The 13,479-nt window shown below is 40.4% G+C and overlaps 1 protein-coding gene across 4 annotated transcripts in view; it reads left to right on the forward strand.

Annotated features, from left to right (window-relative positions):
• Positions 1–2,495: 2,495 nt before the first annotated feature.
• FOXK2 (forkhead box K2) overlaps positions 2,496–13,479 on the forward strand; it is a 51,741-nt gene continuing 40,757 nt past the window's right edge. For 2 of the 4 annotated variants that reach the window (XM_075770592.1, XM_075770591.1), the window contains exon 1: positions 2,511–2,989. In XM_075770592.1, the coding sequence (XP_075626707.1) occupies positions 2,634–2,989 (356 nt within the window). In that variant the 5' untranslated portion in view covers positions 2,511–2,633. Of the gene's footprint in view, positions 2,990–13,479 lie in introns of all 4 variants that reach the window. The other 2 variants (XM_075770590.1, XR_012838241.1) reach the window with 2 other exon arrangements.

The raw sequence follows: 13,479 nt of genomic DNA on the forward strand, positions 1-13,479 counted from the left end.
AATTTGTTGTATGCTTTACAGTAATACAAAAGTAAACAGACTTTCTGGTGATTTTCAGTCACGTTTTGTAGAGTAGCATACTGATCAAGCAAGTTGGATGCTTGAAAAGTAATTTCAGTGTATATCACAAAACCCTGTTCAGCATTCTATGTCAATAGCTGTGTTCTCTGTGCTGTTCCCTTATAAAAAGATCAGGAAGGTATATCAGCTTTGTGAATTTAGTATTGGATGTTATTAATACAAATTAACAAAGTTGTGATTCACTTAAGGGAACATGTTAAAGTAGCATTAATGCCTTTAACTTGTGCGAACTGAGCAACCGAAAGAGCGGTGGAAAGTGCCGCTGGCCTGGTGGGAATTCACCTGGCTGCTCTCCCGCTCTGCCTGTTTTCTCTCTCTGGCTGTGGGGGTGTGTTAGGAGATGGAAATCCATTGGTAATTTTCAGCCGGCATACCCCTCAGGATCCCTAACCGATTGTCAGCAAAGCAGGCACAACATTTCTATAGTTGCAGCAGAGCCAAGGGATAAAAAAAAGCTGAGAATCAGGGAGTCATAACTGGCTCTCTGATGCTCCACATTTTCTGTGCCAAACATATGTTGGTATAGAAGAAAGTCTGATTCTAAATACCAAAGTGTGGGCAAGATTTAACTAAAGTTTTCTGTAAAAGAAACCAAAGCTCTAAACTGTTGCTATATTTTACTGCATCTGATGTGTGTGTGCGATCATATAAATGGACTTAACCAGTATGGAATTGTATTGTAACTGCTTATAAAATAAGGTTTGCCGTAACTTCGCAGGTAGCATGCACTGTATTTTGTTCCTAGGCGTACATAAAATATTTCTACAGTTAAAGATCTCTTGACTCAAATGTGAAACCCAGAAGTTTGAATTACAAATTTACAACTAGATGCTTGTTAGTGAATTGATTTTGTCCAGAGCATAAAAATGTTTTTAAAAACTATTTTCAGTTCCTGCAGAGCATGTGTGTACCACTGAAGAAAGTATTTAAATGCATTCTGAATTCATAAATAACAGTGAACTTCAGTACTGTAAAAAAGCCCAAATAAACAAAAAAAACCCTTCTAAACAAGAAGTGCTTGAAAATATGGTAAGGCTATCTGGGCTGTTACGATGCAGTGTTTGCAGTGTTTGTATATAGACATAAATATGTTTTAGCACCCTATTCACAGTTTGTAGCCAAAAGTGTTTCTTAATTGTTTACTTCTCAATTCTGACAGAGTGCCTGATCCCTGTAACAGTTAGACAGGAGCACGCAAACATTTCTAGAAGATTTTGATCAGGTAAATCATTCTCATTACAGATGCTATGTTTGACAAACTGAGTCCAATTAGTATCGTCTTTTTGGTAGCCTATAATATTTTTAAACTCAAACCCACTGATGTGGATTCTTGATCAGTTTTCCCCATACTGTTACCTGTGACATTTGCTCTCCCATGTACTGTGGCCCTCGGGGAGGAGTGACAGGCTGTTACAGCAATTGGATGTCTAATTCTGTTTTGTCGTGTCAGATTGCTTGCTTACTTTTTCGTGCCCTAGTTCCTATGAGAAAACTAGGACTAAGGCGAGGGAGGTGGGTGCACAAAACCAGACTAACTTATCTGAAACTTTTAAAATTAAAGCACTGTACTTGTTTTACATAGATGTTACAGAGCTCCAAGACAGGGAGTTAACCTCTGGTTTTATCCTAACCCTTGAAAGGCCATCAGATGTGTATGATGTTATCAAACCTTTTTTCCCCCTGTGGTTCTTTGAGGCTAAATTTGAGGAGTTTCAACATACTTTCCATGTGGTAGCCCATCCTCTAGCGATGTTTGGGTTCTTGTATTTATTTTATGCTTTATTATTGCCCCATGCTTAGTGCTGTTTCCGAGAGCAGTGCTAGTGGAGGGCATGTGCGATGCACCGTCTGCCGGGTGAAAAACACGTACGTGGGCCACGGGAGGTGCCGGCGGCCTCGCTCAGGGGCCCAGCGCCGGCGCTGCCCCCGCTGGGGAGGGGGCGGCGAGGAGCGGGCGGCGACAGCCCGGCCTCCCGCAGGTGCCAGAGGCCCGGGGCCCCTCCGCCGCCGCCCTGGCCCTGGGGAGGGAAGGGGGTACGGGCAGGAAGATGGCAGGCAGGCAAGCCGCCCCGCCGGGCTGATCGAGCACGCTCCGCGCCGCCCTGCCTTGCCCTGCCTCTCCTTGCCGGCCGGGGAGGGGCTGTCCTGCCGCTCCCTCGGGCCGCCAGCGCCGCGGCAGGGGCCGGAGCTCGGCGCAGCCCTTTTGCCGGCGTCGCTGCCTCCGCCGGGGGAACAAGGGTCGCTCCGCTCCCCCGCGCGCGGATCTGCTCCGTGTTTTCCGGGCCTTTCCCGTGTTCTCGGGCCCCGACACTCGAACGTGCTGCGCGGCGCTGGCCTCGGCGCCGCTCGCCATTGGCCGCGCCGCCATAGCCCCATGGGCGTGCGGGCCGCGCATTGGCCCGGCGCCGCCGTCCATCAGCCAGCGGCGGACTGCGTCAGGTTGGGTTGAGCGGCGTCCCCTTCCCTGCCTGTGTCTGGCGGCGGCTGCGGCTGCGGGGCCGGTGCGGGCGGAGGGGCGCAGCGGAGGGCGGCCCGCTCCCTCGCTCGCTAAGATGGCGGCGGCGGCGGCGGCGGCGGCCGTGGCGCGGCTGGAGGGCCGGGAGTTCGAGTACCTCATGAAGAAGCGTTCGGTGACCATCGGCCGCAACTCCTCGCAGGGCTCGGTGGACGTGAGCATGGGCCACTCCAGCTTCATCTCCCGGCGCCACCTGGAGATCTTCACCGCTGCTCCCCCGCCGCCGCCACCGGCCGGCTCGGACGGGCCGCCGCCTCCGCCTCAGGGGGACCCCGCGGCTGCCACCGGCGGCGGCGGAGGGGACTTCTACCTGCGCTGCCTCGGCAAGAACGGCGTCTTCGTGGACGGCGTGTTCCAGAGGCGGGGGGCGCCGCCGCTGCAGCTGCCCCGAGTGTGAGTAGAGCGGGGCCGGGCCTGCCGTCCTTCCCCGTCACACCGGGGCCCACCGGGGCCCGCGGGGCCGGGCCCACTCGCCGGCGCCTCGGTGCGCCGGGCTGCCCCGTCCTCCCCGGGCGGACTGGCTGCCGCGGCGGGGGTGGTGCCGCTGCTCATCCGCGCTGGTTGTCCCTGTTGCTGTTTGGCTGGCACATGGTGCGTGACATGCGGGGAACTGACCCCGTCCTGGCGACACACGCGAGCGGTGCCTTAGGCCTCCTTCCCCGCCAGCCCTTCTCCCCGCCGCTCGGCAGCACCCGGGCACCGGCGCCTCCGCCTGCTGCCCTCGGATGTGTCCTTCCTCTGGTGGCCCGGGCCCCGCCGGCAAATCCAGCTCCCACTTCAGTTCCTCCGGCAGCCGGTGGTACAGGTGGGAAGCGTGAGACCCCGGCAGCGCGGGGGGCTGGTGCTTGACAAATGGTCACCCTCCTCCCGTGCTGTGTCTTGCACGTAGCAGTGTCTGTTGTGAGTTTGGGAGCAAATCCGTCTGCAGCAGTGCTTGGAGGTATTGTAATTAGCAAACAGAATTGGATACAGCCTTGAGTATTGTTTACGTGCTTCAAAGGAAACCAGTGAAGTGGTTATCCACATATCTGGGATTTCTGAATTTGAGATCAGTGTTGAGTAAATCTTGTAACACCGTTGGTGCTTTTGCAGAATGTAGGGGGTTGTTTTTTGCGTGTCTTTGCCTTCTGATTTTGTGGTAGTTTGTGCATCTTTACTTAACTGAAACATGGGTAAACTGAATCATCCACGTGAAATACTTTTGCTAGTCTTAGTGTTTTAAAATGTATTTCCTTACACGACACCAAATGCATTAAGAGTTTTTAAATGGTAATACATTCCTTTACTACTACCAAACGTTAACTGTCTTTGCAAAATAATTTTCTAGGGGAGTCTGTGAGGCCTACCTACTACGTTTAAGGATACGTTGAACTGTAAATAAGTAACCTGTGTTTTGAGGAGTCTTGTGTAGGAAAAGTGAAAGTGTTTTGGTTTAGTATAATTCTAGCTGTCTTGACTAAGAAATACCTAAAAGGTTACGAGTGTTTTACCTTTATAAAACACATGCCATTAGTCTTAATGACTTACAAGTTTTAAAACTGTGTTGAGGACATTGGTGGTCTGTATTTTTCATTTTGACATCTTAATGTTAGTTTCCCCACTTTGTTCCTCTGTGAAAATCAAATTGTCTTACCTTTCTGCTTTCTAGGAAATGCTCGTTCTGAAAGGGTTTAACAGTGCCAGTATGTGTAGAGTTGTATAATCATGAATACAGTTGGATGACTTGTTTGACCTTTAACTGTAACTTCTATTTTTGCTTTCTGCTTTTTAATATTAACAATCATTTGGCATGTGGTTAATCTGTATTTTAAGCTAACACATTTATGAAATGTAGATCAAATACTTTTTTTTTTTCTTTGTAAACAGAGTTTGGTATAATACACTAATTGCAAGCAAGTCATTGTGCATTATATATGTTGATTGCAAACAGTCTTGAATTAGTTTGAGTAATTTAGTAGCGTTCTATTAAATGCTTAAGATCTCATGAAAAAAAGTACTGCTTTTTCATGCTGTCCATGTAATTATTGACTTGTAATTTATTTTAGTTCTTTCTATCATTGTCGCTTTTTAAGGGGAAAGAAAATTCTGAAGGATTTTTTTGCGTGTCACTTTTTCATTGAACAATGATGAAAACTTCTCTGCAGTTAAAATTTTTTCACGAGTGTATGTGGGTGGTGTTACAGAAACTAGCATTTGCTTGAAGCTGACTGCATTCAGTGATTACACCATTTCTTAGACTGCACGCTAGTAGCCTTCGGTTTCAAGATATGTGAGCTGGTTGAAGTAGTTACCTCCTGTTACAAAATGTAGGTGTGATCTTCCATCAAGTCTTGTAAATAAAAGGTGGCATACCTTCGATCCTGACTAGAAACAATGGAGCAGTGTGTACACTGGGTGAACTAGGATTTCTTTAGTCAACAGGCATAGGGATGAGTTTTATCTTGAAGGGCAGGCAAAATCTATAGGGTCATAGTTAGATCAGTGATTAATATCAAATGCTGCTGTGTTGCTTTTTTAAAAAAGAAATGTTTATAAAAGGAAGGTCTTAGTGGAGTTATATAGGGAAATAGTAGTTTCATTATTTGGAAAGCTTTTTTTTTTAACACAGGAGTCTTCAGGCAAATTCAAAGCAGACGTTATCTGCTTATAGCAAGTCATTACTGCGAATTACTGATGACTAATATTGTTTGTAGCCGTGTTCTTGAGTTTCATTGTAGATTTAACTGGTCACACTGAAGATGATCTCTGGGATTTTAAGAATCAAACTTAGTTACTTCAGTATAATGTAAACATTAATTAACAGTTGCAGCACGATTGGAAAGAAAGTAGTTTTGGTGTGAGTTCAAGATTGATGTTTACTAACCTCCAGCTCAAGTAATCACTAGATCTATTTTTGTTGTTGTTGTTTAATCCTACTATGTTGCCAGTAATATGCTTTGCCTATGACTACACGATCATTTGAATATTTTTTTCTAATAGCAGGTGAAGTTTAAAAAAAATCAGGGTGGCCTGTTCCTTCCGTTTGTTTTTAAGTGATCTTGGAAACCAAGAATGGAGGGTCCATCTCTGTTTTTTTTTTTTCTAATTAATAGTGAACTTGTAGATGACTCAGAGTAAAATATTGTCACAGACTTGAAATTTCTGACTTACTTGTCACTAATAATTGTGTGTAATTCCAGTGTCCTTGGCTTTTTTTTTTCTAATTTCAGCACAGTGTTTAAATATGATTATATTAATGTTATTGAACTTCCTGGCTTTGGAAGGGGCAAAGCGGAAATACAACTTTAGTCTCTTGCAAAGCACACATTTTTAACATCTGGGGAAATTAAATTATTAATGTTAGAGTATACTTTTACCTATAATAAATGCATCTTTCATTCCATCAGATCTAAATGCCATGAAACACAGAATTACTGTGCGTTAAGATAATTGCTCTGGTTGCTATTTTTAATGCTTCTCTGGAAGCCTTGCTCACAATTCAAATGTTTAAGTTATCAAGCAGGAGGTAATAGCAGTGGGAAGTGTGTTTTTGTTTTTCTAATTCTTGACAGACTCACATTGATGGTTGTATATATACAAACCAGCTGTCATCTTGTTAGATGAATAAAATGGGGGCTGGGGAGAAATAGCAATTTTTTTTATTCACATCCAGTAAGTGGCTCTCCTGTTAGTGTCATAACAGAGACCTGGGATGAAAGAGGTTTAAGAGTCTCCTGTTAACTACACACAAATCAAAGCAGTTTAATTAGTCTTTGACAACTACCTTTAAGATGCGTGGACTGTCACTCTCCAGTTCATAAAGTTCAGGTTTTTTAATTGGTTTCATTTGATGCTTGACAAATTTCCCCCAACTTCAGTGAAAGCATTGTTAGGATATATTGCTAGGTAAATAACAACATTAATATTTGACTTGTGAGGTACTTGGCTTGAAAAATACTTTTTGTGCTGGTCACAGCAGCAGTTGTTGACAGAGGTCTTGTATACAGCTTTTGGAGAGGCAGGATTCCAGACAAATGTAACTGATACAGCTGGAAAAGGCTGACTTCTGGGTACAACTTAGCTCCAAAGAAATTTTTTTTGCTTTGTTTTTATTTTTGGGTTTCTTGGATGTGCTTTGTACTTTAGCATTTGAATTCACAAAGATCCTGACATCTTGGACTTGACTGTTCCAAGACAATGTCTTGTTCATTTTGACAGAACTATGTATTTTGTATTTTAGTAATTAGTTTTGGTTTTGTGGAAGTAGATTTGTGAATCGTAAACATAAGAACAGCATTTCTAAGTCAGAGCAAAGATGCATCTAGTCCATTACCTAGCTCCAAGAGCAGTCAGTAGAAGATGCCTAGGGAGGAGCATCAAAGCAGATAAAGGCAAATGTTTTTTTTCCCTTGTTTTTTCTTTTGGATCTCAAAGTCAGAGTTGTTTTCTTTTTGAGTTAAAACCATTTACTGTTTGAATTTTTTTCCCTTTTTTATTTAAAAAAAAATACATGTTTGGTTTTTTTTAATCCCTGTAAAAATTGTATCCACAACATCATTAGGCAGCGAGTTCTGCAACATAATTGGAATCCATGTTGGTAAAAGTACCTCTTTTTGCTGAGTTTTTTTTAACTTGACACCTGGTAATTTCATTTGATGCAATTCAAGCTAGCTCTTTTATAATAAGAGACAATAAATAATTCTCCTATTCTGTCATTCATTTTATAGACTTCTTTACTAAGCATGGAAGCTCTTACAGTAAACCGTGTTGAGTACCTTTCACTTTAGCTTAACATCTACTAACTAATCCTAAGTCAAGCCTATATGGCTGCAAACTAAAAATTTGTTTGTGTTCTCGTGCTTTTCCTCCTAGTATACAGAGGGCTGAATCAATATTTTTAGTTTGGTTTTGTGGTCTGGATCTACAAAGTGGGGTTATTACTGCCTTTGAAGTAGTAGAAAGCCGGTAGATTCTGAACAAGGATCAAGTATATATATTTAACTAAATAAATTCCTCGGCAAAGTTTATTGTGTTCAGCATTACCTGAGCAGGACATAGCACAGCAGATTGTAGAGAACCTCTAAAGTATCAATGCACTTTTTCTATCACCTTATTACAGTTACTTAAATTATATGCAAAGATGTGATTGCTGTATGAGTTAGAGCTGTGGCTGCATGCATGCTCAATGAAAATTTCTGACGGGGAACAACTCAGGTTTGGCTTAACAATTGAGGTGAACAGATCGTAACATCTCTTTAAGTAGTGTTACTTGCTAGGTTAGGAAGAATGTTCTTTGTTTTTGGCTCATGGTTTATGTTCTCAACATTTTCTTTATGAATATAGCTGTTAGATACTTCAAGAAATCAAATAAAACACTTTTTTCAAGGAATATATTTCTAAGTATAGATTAATTACCTCAGGCCAGATTGGCACCTGCTTTTTCCCTTTCTTGACAACACTTTTGATACAGTTGCTTGTAAGGAAGACAGCTGGCGGAAATGTTTTTGAGACCTTATGATTTGTGTTTAGAGGAGTATTTTGGAGTTCCATATTGGTTGTATTAAAACCATGAATTATGTACAAATTACCTCTACGCATAAAACTAAGAAACGTTGGACTTGGCTGTGACTTAAGAATCAGACTCCAGAAACTTTTATTTACTTTATTTAGCAGACACAGTGTCCTATGCCGTAATGACTAATAAGGTTAACTGGACTATGTTTGTAGATGGGTTTTTGGCTACTTTAAAGTAGGATTTGCAAATGTCAAGTTCAGTAGCAGTAGTGTTCTCACATAAGCAGATCTGATTGAAAAGGAATGTAGGAGGAAGAAGGTAAAGCACATATTATTTGAAGTGAAAATATATGAGTGTGAAGTTTCTATAGTCATAATTGCTGTTACAGTTGTTTCTGTCATCTCAATTTTTTTATATTTCCCTCTCAATTGCACACACCTTATGAGTAAAATTTTTGTTACTGAAATAGTGTTGCAAATTGTCATGCACTGATCAGGTAGTTGAGGTAAAGCTTAAACAGTTTTATATTTGGATTAATTTGCACTTGCTTTGTTTTTTCTATTGGTGTGATTGATACGTACATGAAACTTCCTTACCCAATTCTACAGTTTTACTGATCTTGCAAATGTTCTTACATCTGTAGTTAGCTATAGGAGTGAGTACATTCTTTGTATAGTTATATGAAATACTGTAAATGGGAAAATCATCTTAAAAAATAGTGATTTATTGATCGTGTTAAGTTCCAGTTCTATGACAGAAGAAAGATTAGTGTTGTTTTGGTTTAAAGGTGCAAAGTTAGTAGTAAAACTGTGTATACTAAGAATCTGCAGTTGAAAGAGAATTTTGAGATTCTTACCTTCAGTTATCATAATGAGGTAAGAAATATGTAAATTAAATCATTTGCTTTGCATTGATTAAATCAAAATACAAAACTGATTTTCAGTTGTAAAATGCACTGTGTTTGAGTAGGAAGAGACAACTTCTGCTATCTGATATGTGTAAGTTAAATAAGTTCATCTTTCACCCTTGCTTTTCAAAATAAATGTGTATGATTAATTTGTTTATAATCAGGAAATTACACTGTCTTGTAAATATTAGTCCTTGGTGAAGGTAGATGAGTTTTAGAGAATAATTCTGCTGTGGAGGAATTCTGCTGCTGTTGGTTTGGGGGTTTGAATTTTTGGTTTTTGATCGTGGGTAGTTCTCATACATAAACCAAAATATTTTTTTCACGTGGTGATGCCTTAGCTATTAAGAATAAGATAATTGTGCATCTGATTTACTGTATTTTTCAGTAAATGCAGCAGTGCCTTGAAGACTTCTCAAGTCCCATTACCTTGTGTAAAATTACGTAAAACACTGGGAAAAATATAATTTCAAAGAAAATTCTGAATTTGTCATGTGGTAACGTGGGGCCATCTCTTTTGCAGCCTATAATGAGTTTTTACAACAGTCTTGTGTTTACTGATAAGCTGATGTCTTTCATGGAACTTCATACTGAAATATTGGGAAGGTGGTGGTTTTATCTACTGTCTTGCTTGTTTTCATGATAAAAAGTTGATGTGTAGTGACATTTGTTTCCTGTGACTTCCTGCCTTTAAGGAGTTTTTTGACCTAGATAAAGCAGTCGGAGGGGAGGAACCATATTTATTCTGCAGCTATTCCACATTGGATGGCATAGAAAATAAGCGTTATGTTCTTCAGTTAGGATTTCATCACTACTGTTGTATCACTGAAGGATGCTGAGGCTTTAGTAGGTTACTTGAAGAGCTAGCACAAATCTTTGTAATTTTGTAATACGTCATTTTTTTATAGGGCTAAAGAAGGGCTATACATGTTCGGAGTCTTTGTTTCTTTGTATTTGTTTGCATGATTCTGCTGCAGCTACTGTATATGCTTCTGTGCTGTTCTGTCCTTCTCATTAGTACTGCAAATCATAAACTTTTACAAAACATCTTCGTGTATGCTGTACAGTTGAGTATTTGTGGGAGTAAAATTTTCAATATTCAAAATTTCAGAATGTCTTAATGAACATTTATATGAATACATCATCTTTTGTTTGTCCATGTGCACTAAATAAAATTAAAGACATGAGCAGATTGGCAAACAGTTATGTCCATGCTAAACTGTAAACATTCCCGTTGACTTCAGCAAGACAACTCATGTGGACAAAGATGCATATGGAATTGAGCATTAGTAGAATCAGAGCTGTAAAGTAAAGAGACGCGTCATTATCGTAGCTTTATGATGCGTAACAAAATGAGTATAAAGTTGACTGGAATTAATTTTAATTCAGTGTTAATTTAAGGTTTTACATTAAGAATTATGGAAGGAACCTCCAGCCAAACCCCTGCTGAAAGCAGAAATTACTTCAACATTAGATCAGATTACTCAGCACCTTGTCTGTTTGAATTCTGAATATCTCCAGGGATGGAGAAGTGTTAACTATAAAATGCTTCATGTAACTACAACCACATATTGAAAAAAACATCTGTATTTCTAAGAGCAGAATTTTGGGAATACGTAGGCTGGTTAGCATAATGTGCAGCTTAGCCCTAAATCGTGAAAAAAATACTTGATCACTACTTGATACTGCTACTTGATACTGCTGGTGGTGATCTGAAGTAAATGCAAATTGCTGATAAAATATTTACAGAGCATATCAACGTTGGTAAATATCGTCCTTCACAAATAATGACAAAAAATGGACTTGGTCAATCCATGAAAAGAAAAAAAAAGGCATCTCAAAAGGTATGCAGGCCAGATCTACAGGGTAGGAAACTGTTCTGAAAAGTAGTAGTAGAGTGCATTTGAAAGTCATGACTGTAGAGAAATCATTAGATGCCTTACTGGGACGATGTGTCAAAGCAGGGTGATACGACGGTTCTGTGGAAATGGGGGAGCTGTATCAGGGAGTATCGAGAGGTGCTGGAGCTTCATGTGGTTCTGGAATCAAAATGTGCATTAAAGAATCTTGCAAAACTGCAAGGGTTCAAGGGGGTGATGGCTAAAAAGAATTGAAGACTGGAGGAAATCTCCAATAGCATGGGACTTAGGGAGTTCAATATGTTTGCCTTATCAAAAAGGAGTGCAAGATGGTTGGGTTGGTGTATATACACTTTTATGGGGATGAATTAGAGTACTGAAAGGCTTGCTAATGGATCACACACAGGTGTAAAAACCCAGGAACTGTAAACTCTCAAGATTTGAACTAAGCACATGTTTTTAGTGGTGTTGGAACAGCTTACCAAGAAGAATGGTGGTGTATCCATTTCACCATCTTCTGCTGATCAAAAATAGATACCTTCATGGAAAAGGTGCTTTAAACAAAAAAAGAAACCTTGCTGTAGTCAGACCTGGTAATTAGGTGCAGTATAGCTATGGTAGGATGAAATTTTATGGCTTAGGGCTAGAAGAGGTACAAGTAGGTGAAGCTTCTTTGCTGTTCTACTTCCTCTGCAAGTCCTTTTTTAATAATTTCTCATTGGGTTATAGCAAGAGACTTTTTTTATTATGTGTTTTAACAAGGAGTCAGTACTTGGCTTGGTTTTTAATTAAAATTGCTTCTAAAGCATCAGACATATACTTGGGCATTTGTTTATTTACACTTGCCAGTAGTGTTCTTGCATGCAAATGATTTTGATGCTTTTGTTCATTACTATCTTACTGTTCATTTTGGACTACACTGTAAAGTTTCAAAGATAATTTTCCTATAATATACAATGATTCTTTGAAAATTCTTGTTCTTCAGTAAGTCTTAGATATAGCTCATGAGGTATAAACCTCTTAGTTCTCGTATTGATAAGTCAGGTTAGCATGTAATAGAAAAATTGTTTACATCTTGTACTGAAATTAAATTCAGGTTTTCCAGATCACTTAAGATTAATGTGTGGTTTTGGTTCAGAGATTGTATGGATGAACTAATGTGTTGATAGAAGTTACTTTTAAATTCTGCTTTTTGCTGGCACGTTGCAGTGTGGGAACAGATAGTTTGCTTGCTCTTTTACTTCTTTCTTCCCCCCCCCCCCCCCCCCCCCCCCCTTTTTTTCCTGTTGTAGCTGGGGGGGGAAAAAGTTTAACTTCCATTGAAGCATCAATTTCCTCAAAAAACATATACCTGAAATGTTACTGTGTTAGCACAGCGTATGATGCGTTGTTGTACTACATGTAAGGTAAAAGTCTGATTTGTTTATGAAGATACAAACACATAATCTGGGATTATTTTTTGGTGTTTGGTTAGGGTTTTTTCTTGTTGTTGGTTTTTTTGGTTGTTTTTTTAAGACTGAGAATACGTGAAAAATTTGATTTATCCCTTCATATTGTCCTATGGACATACTTGGGGTGTTCTAGGCAGAATATAATTTGAGCAGGCAAGGCATATACACACAATTTATATACTTCAGTATACTGTAGTATTTAGTAGTAGGCAGACTTGTTGGTTACAGTATCAGTGTAGTAAACACACAAGGAAAGGAAGCTAATTCTTAAAGAAAAGAATTTCCCTCCTTAGGTGATACTGCTATCTTCTGGTCTTTCTGGACAGGTGAAGAAGGCCTGTGTAGCTATGAGGGGAGACAGAGACTTAAAAGAATAAGATTAAAAAGGGTAAGGCTTAGACAAGAGAAGGGTGAATGTACTCATGCAAAATTGTCTGTGGGGATAAGTTCAAATTTGAACCAGAACATGTGGATTATTTAAGCAAGCAAAAAAAGCTGTAAGAATAATGGTAAAGAGGATGATTTTAGCATCATGCCATGTACAGATTAGAAAAATGGATGAGAATTCAGTTACTACATAGGAAAGGTGAGGACATAGGCCAATGTGTTTTGCTTTAGGATATGGACAGGATATTAGTGGGATTTGTAGTTATGTGAGGAGAAGTGAAAGGGTTTGCTGAGAGACTTGTAAAAAGTTGAAGATCACCTTAGGTTTAGGAGCCGAGACTGAGAAGTAATATAATTGCTATCATTACAGAATATAAGGAGGATCTTTGTTACTTATTTTGGGAAATGTGATTCAGAAGAATGCGGGGTCTCACTTTTTAGAAACATAGGCTGTGCTTTCATGAGTATCTGAGCTAATCTCATGTTTCAGTGCTGCTGAAATGGAGCATGGGAGGGGAAGGTCTTTTCTGCAGTGCTCCCAACTGCAGGTTGTGCTTGTCTTGAAGCTGATCAGATGTTCCATAAGCTGCTGATGTCTGCTTTTTTTGCTATTTTTGGGTGTTTTTTCTGTTGCATTGAAGTGGCTCACAGAGAGGTCTGGCAAGCAGTGGAGCTGGCATGAGGCATGTGGTGGGCCTGCACAGACTTTCAGCAACAGTCGGCTTGCTGTGTCTTGTGGAATTATACATTAAGGAATTGCAGTTACAAGAGCTCTCACGGTCTAT

The sequence above is a fragment of the Balearica regulorum genome, chromosome 18 (genome assembly GCF_011004875.1).
Source record: "Balearica regulorum gibbericeps isolate bBalReg1 chromosome 18, bBalReg1.pri, whole genome shotgun sequence".
Lineage (NCBI taxonomy): Eukaryota > Metazoa > Chordata > Aves > Gruiformes > Gruidae > Balearica > Balearica regulorum.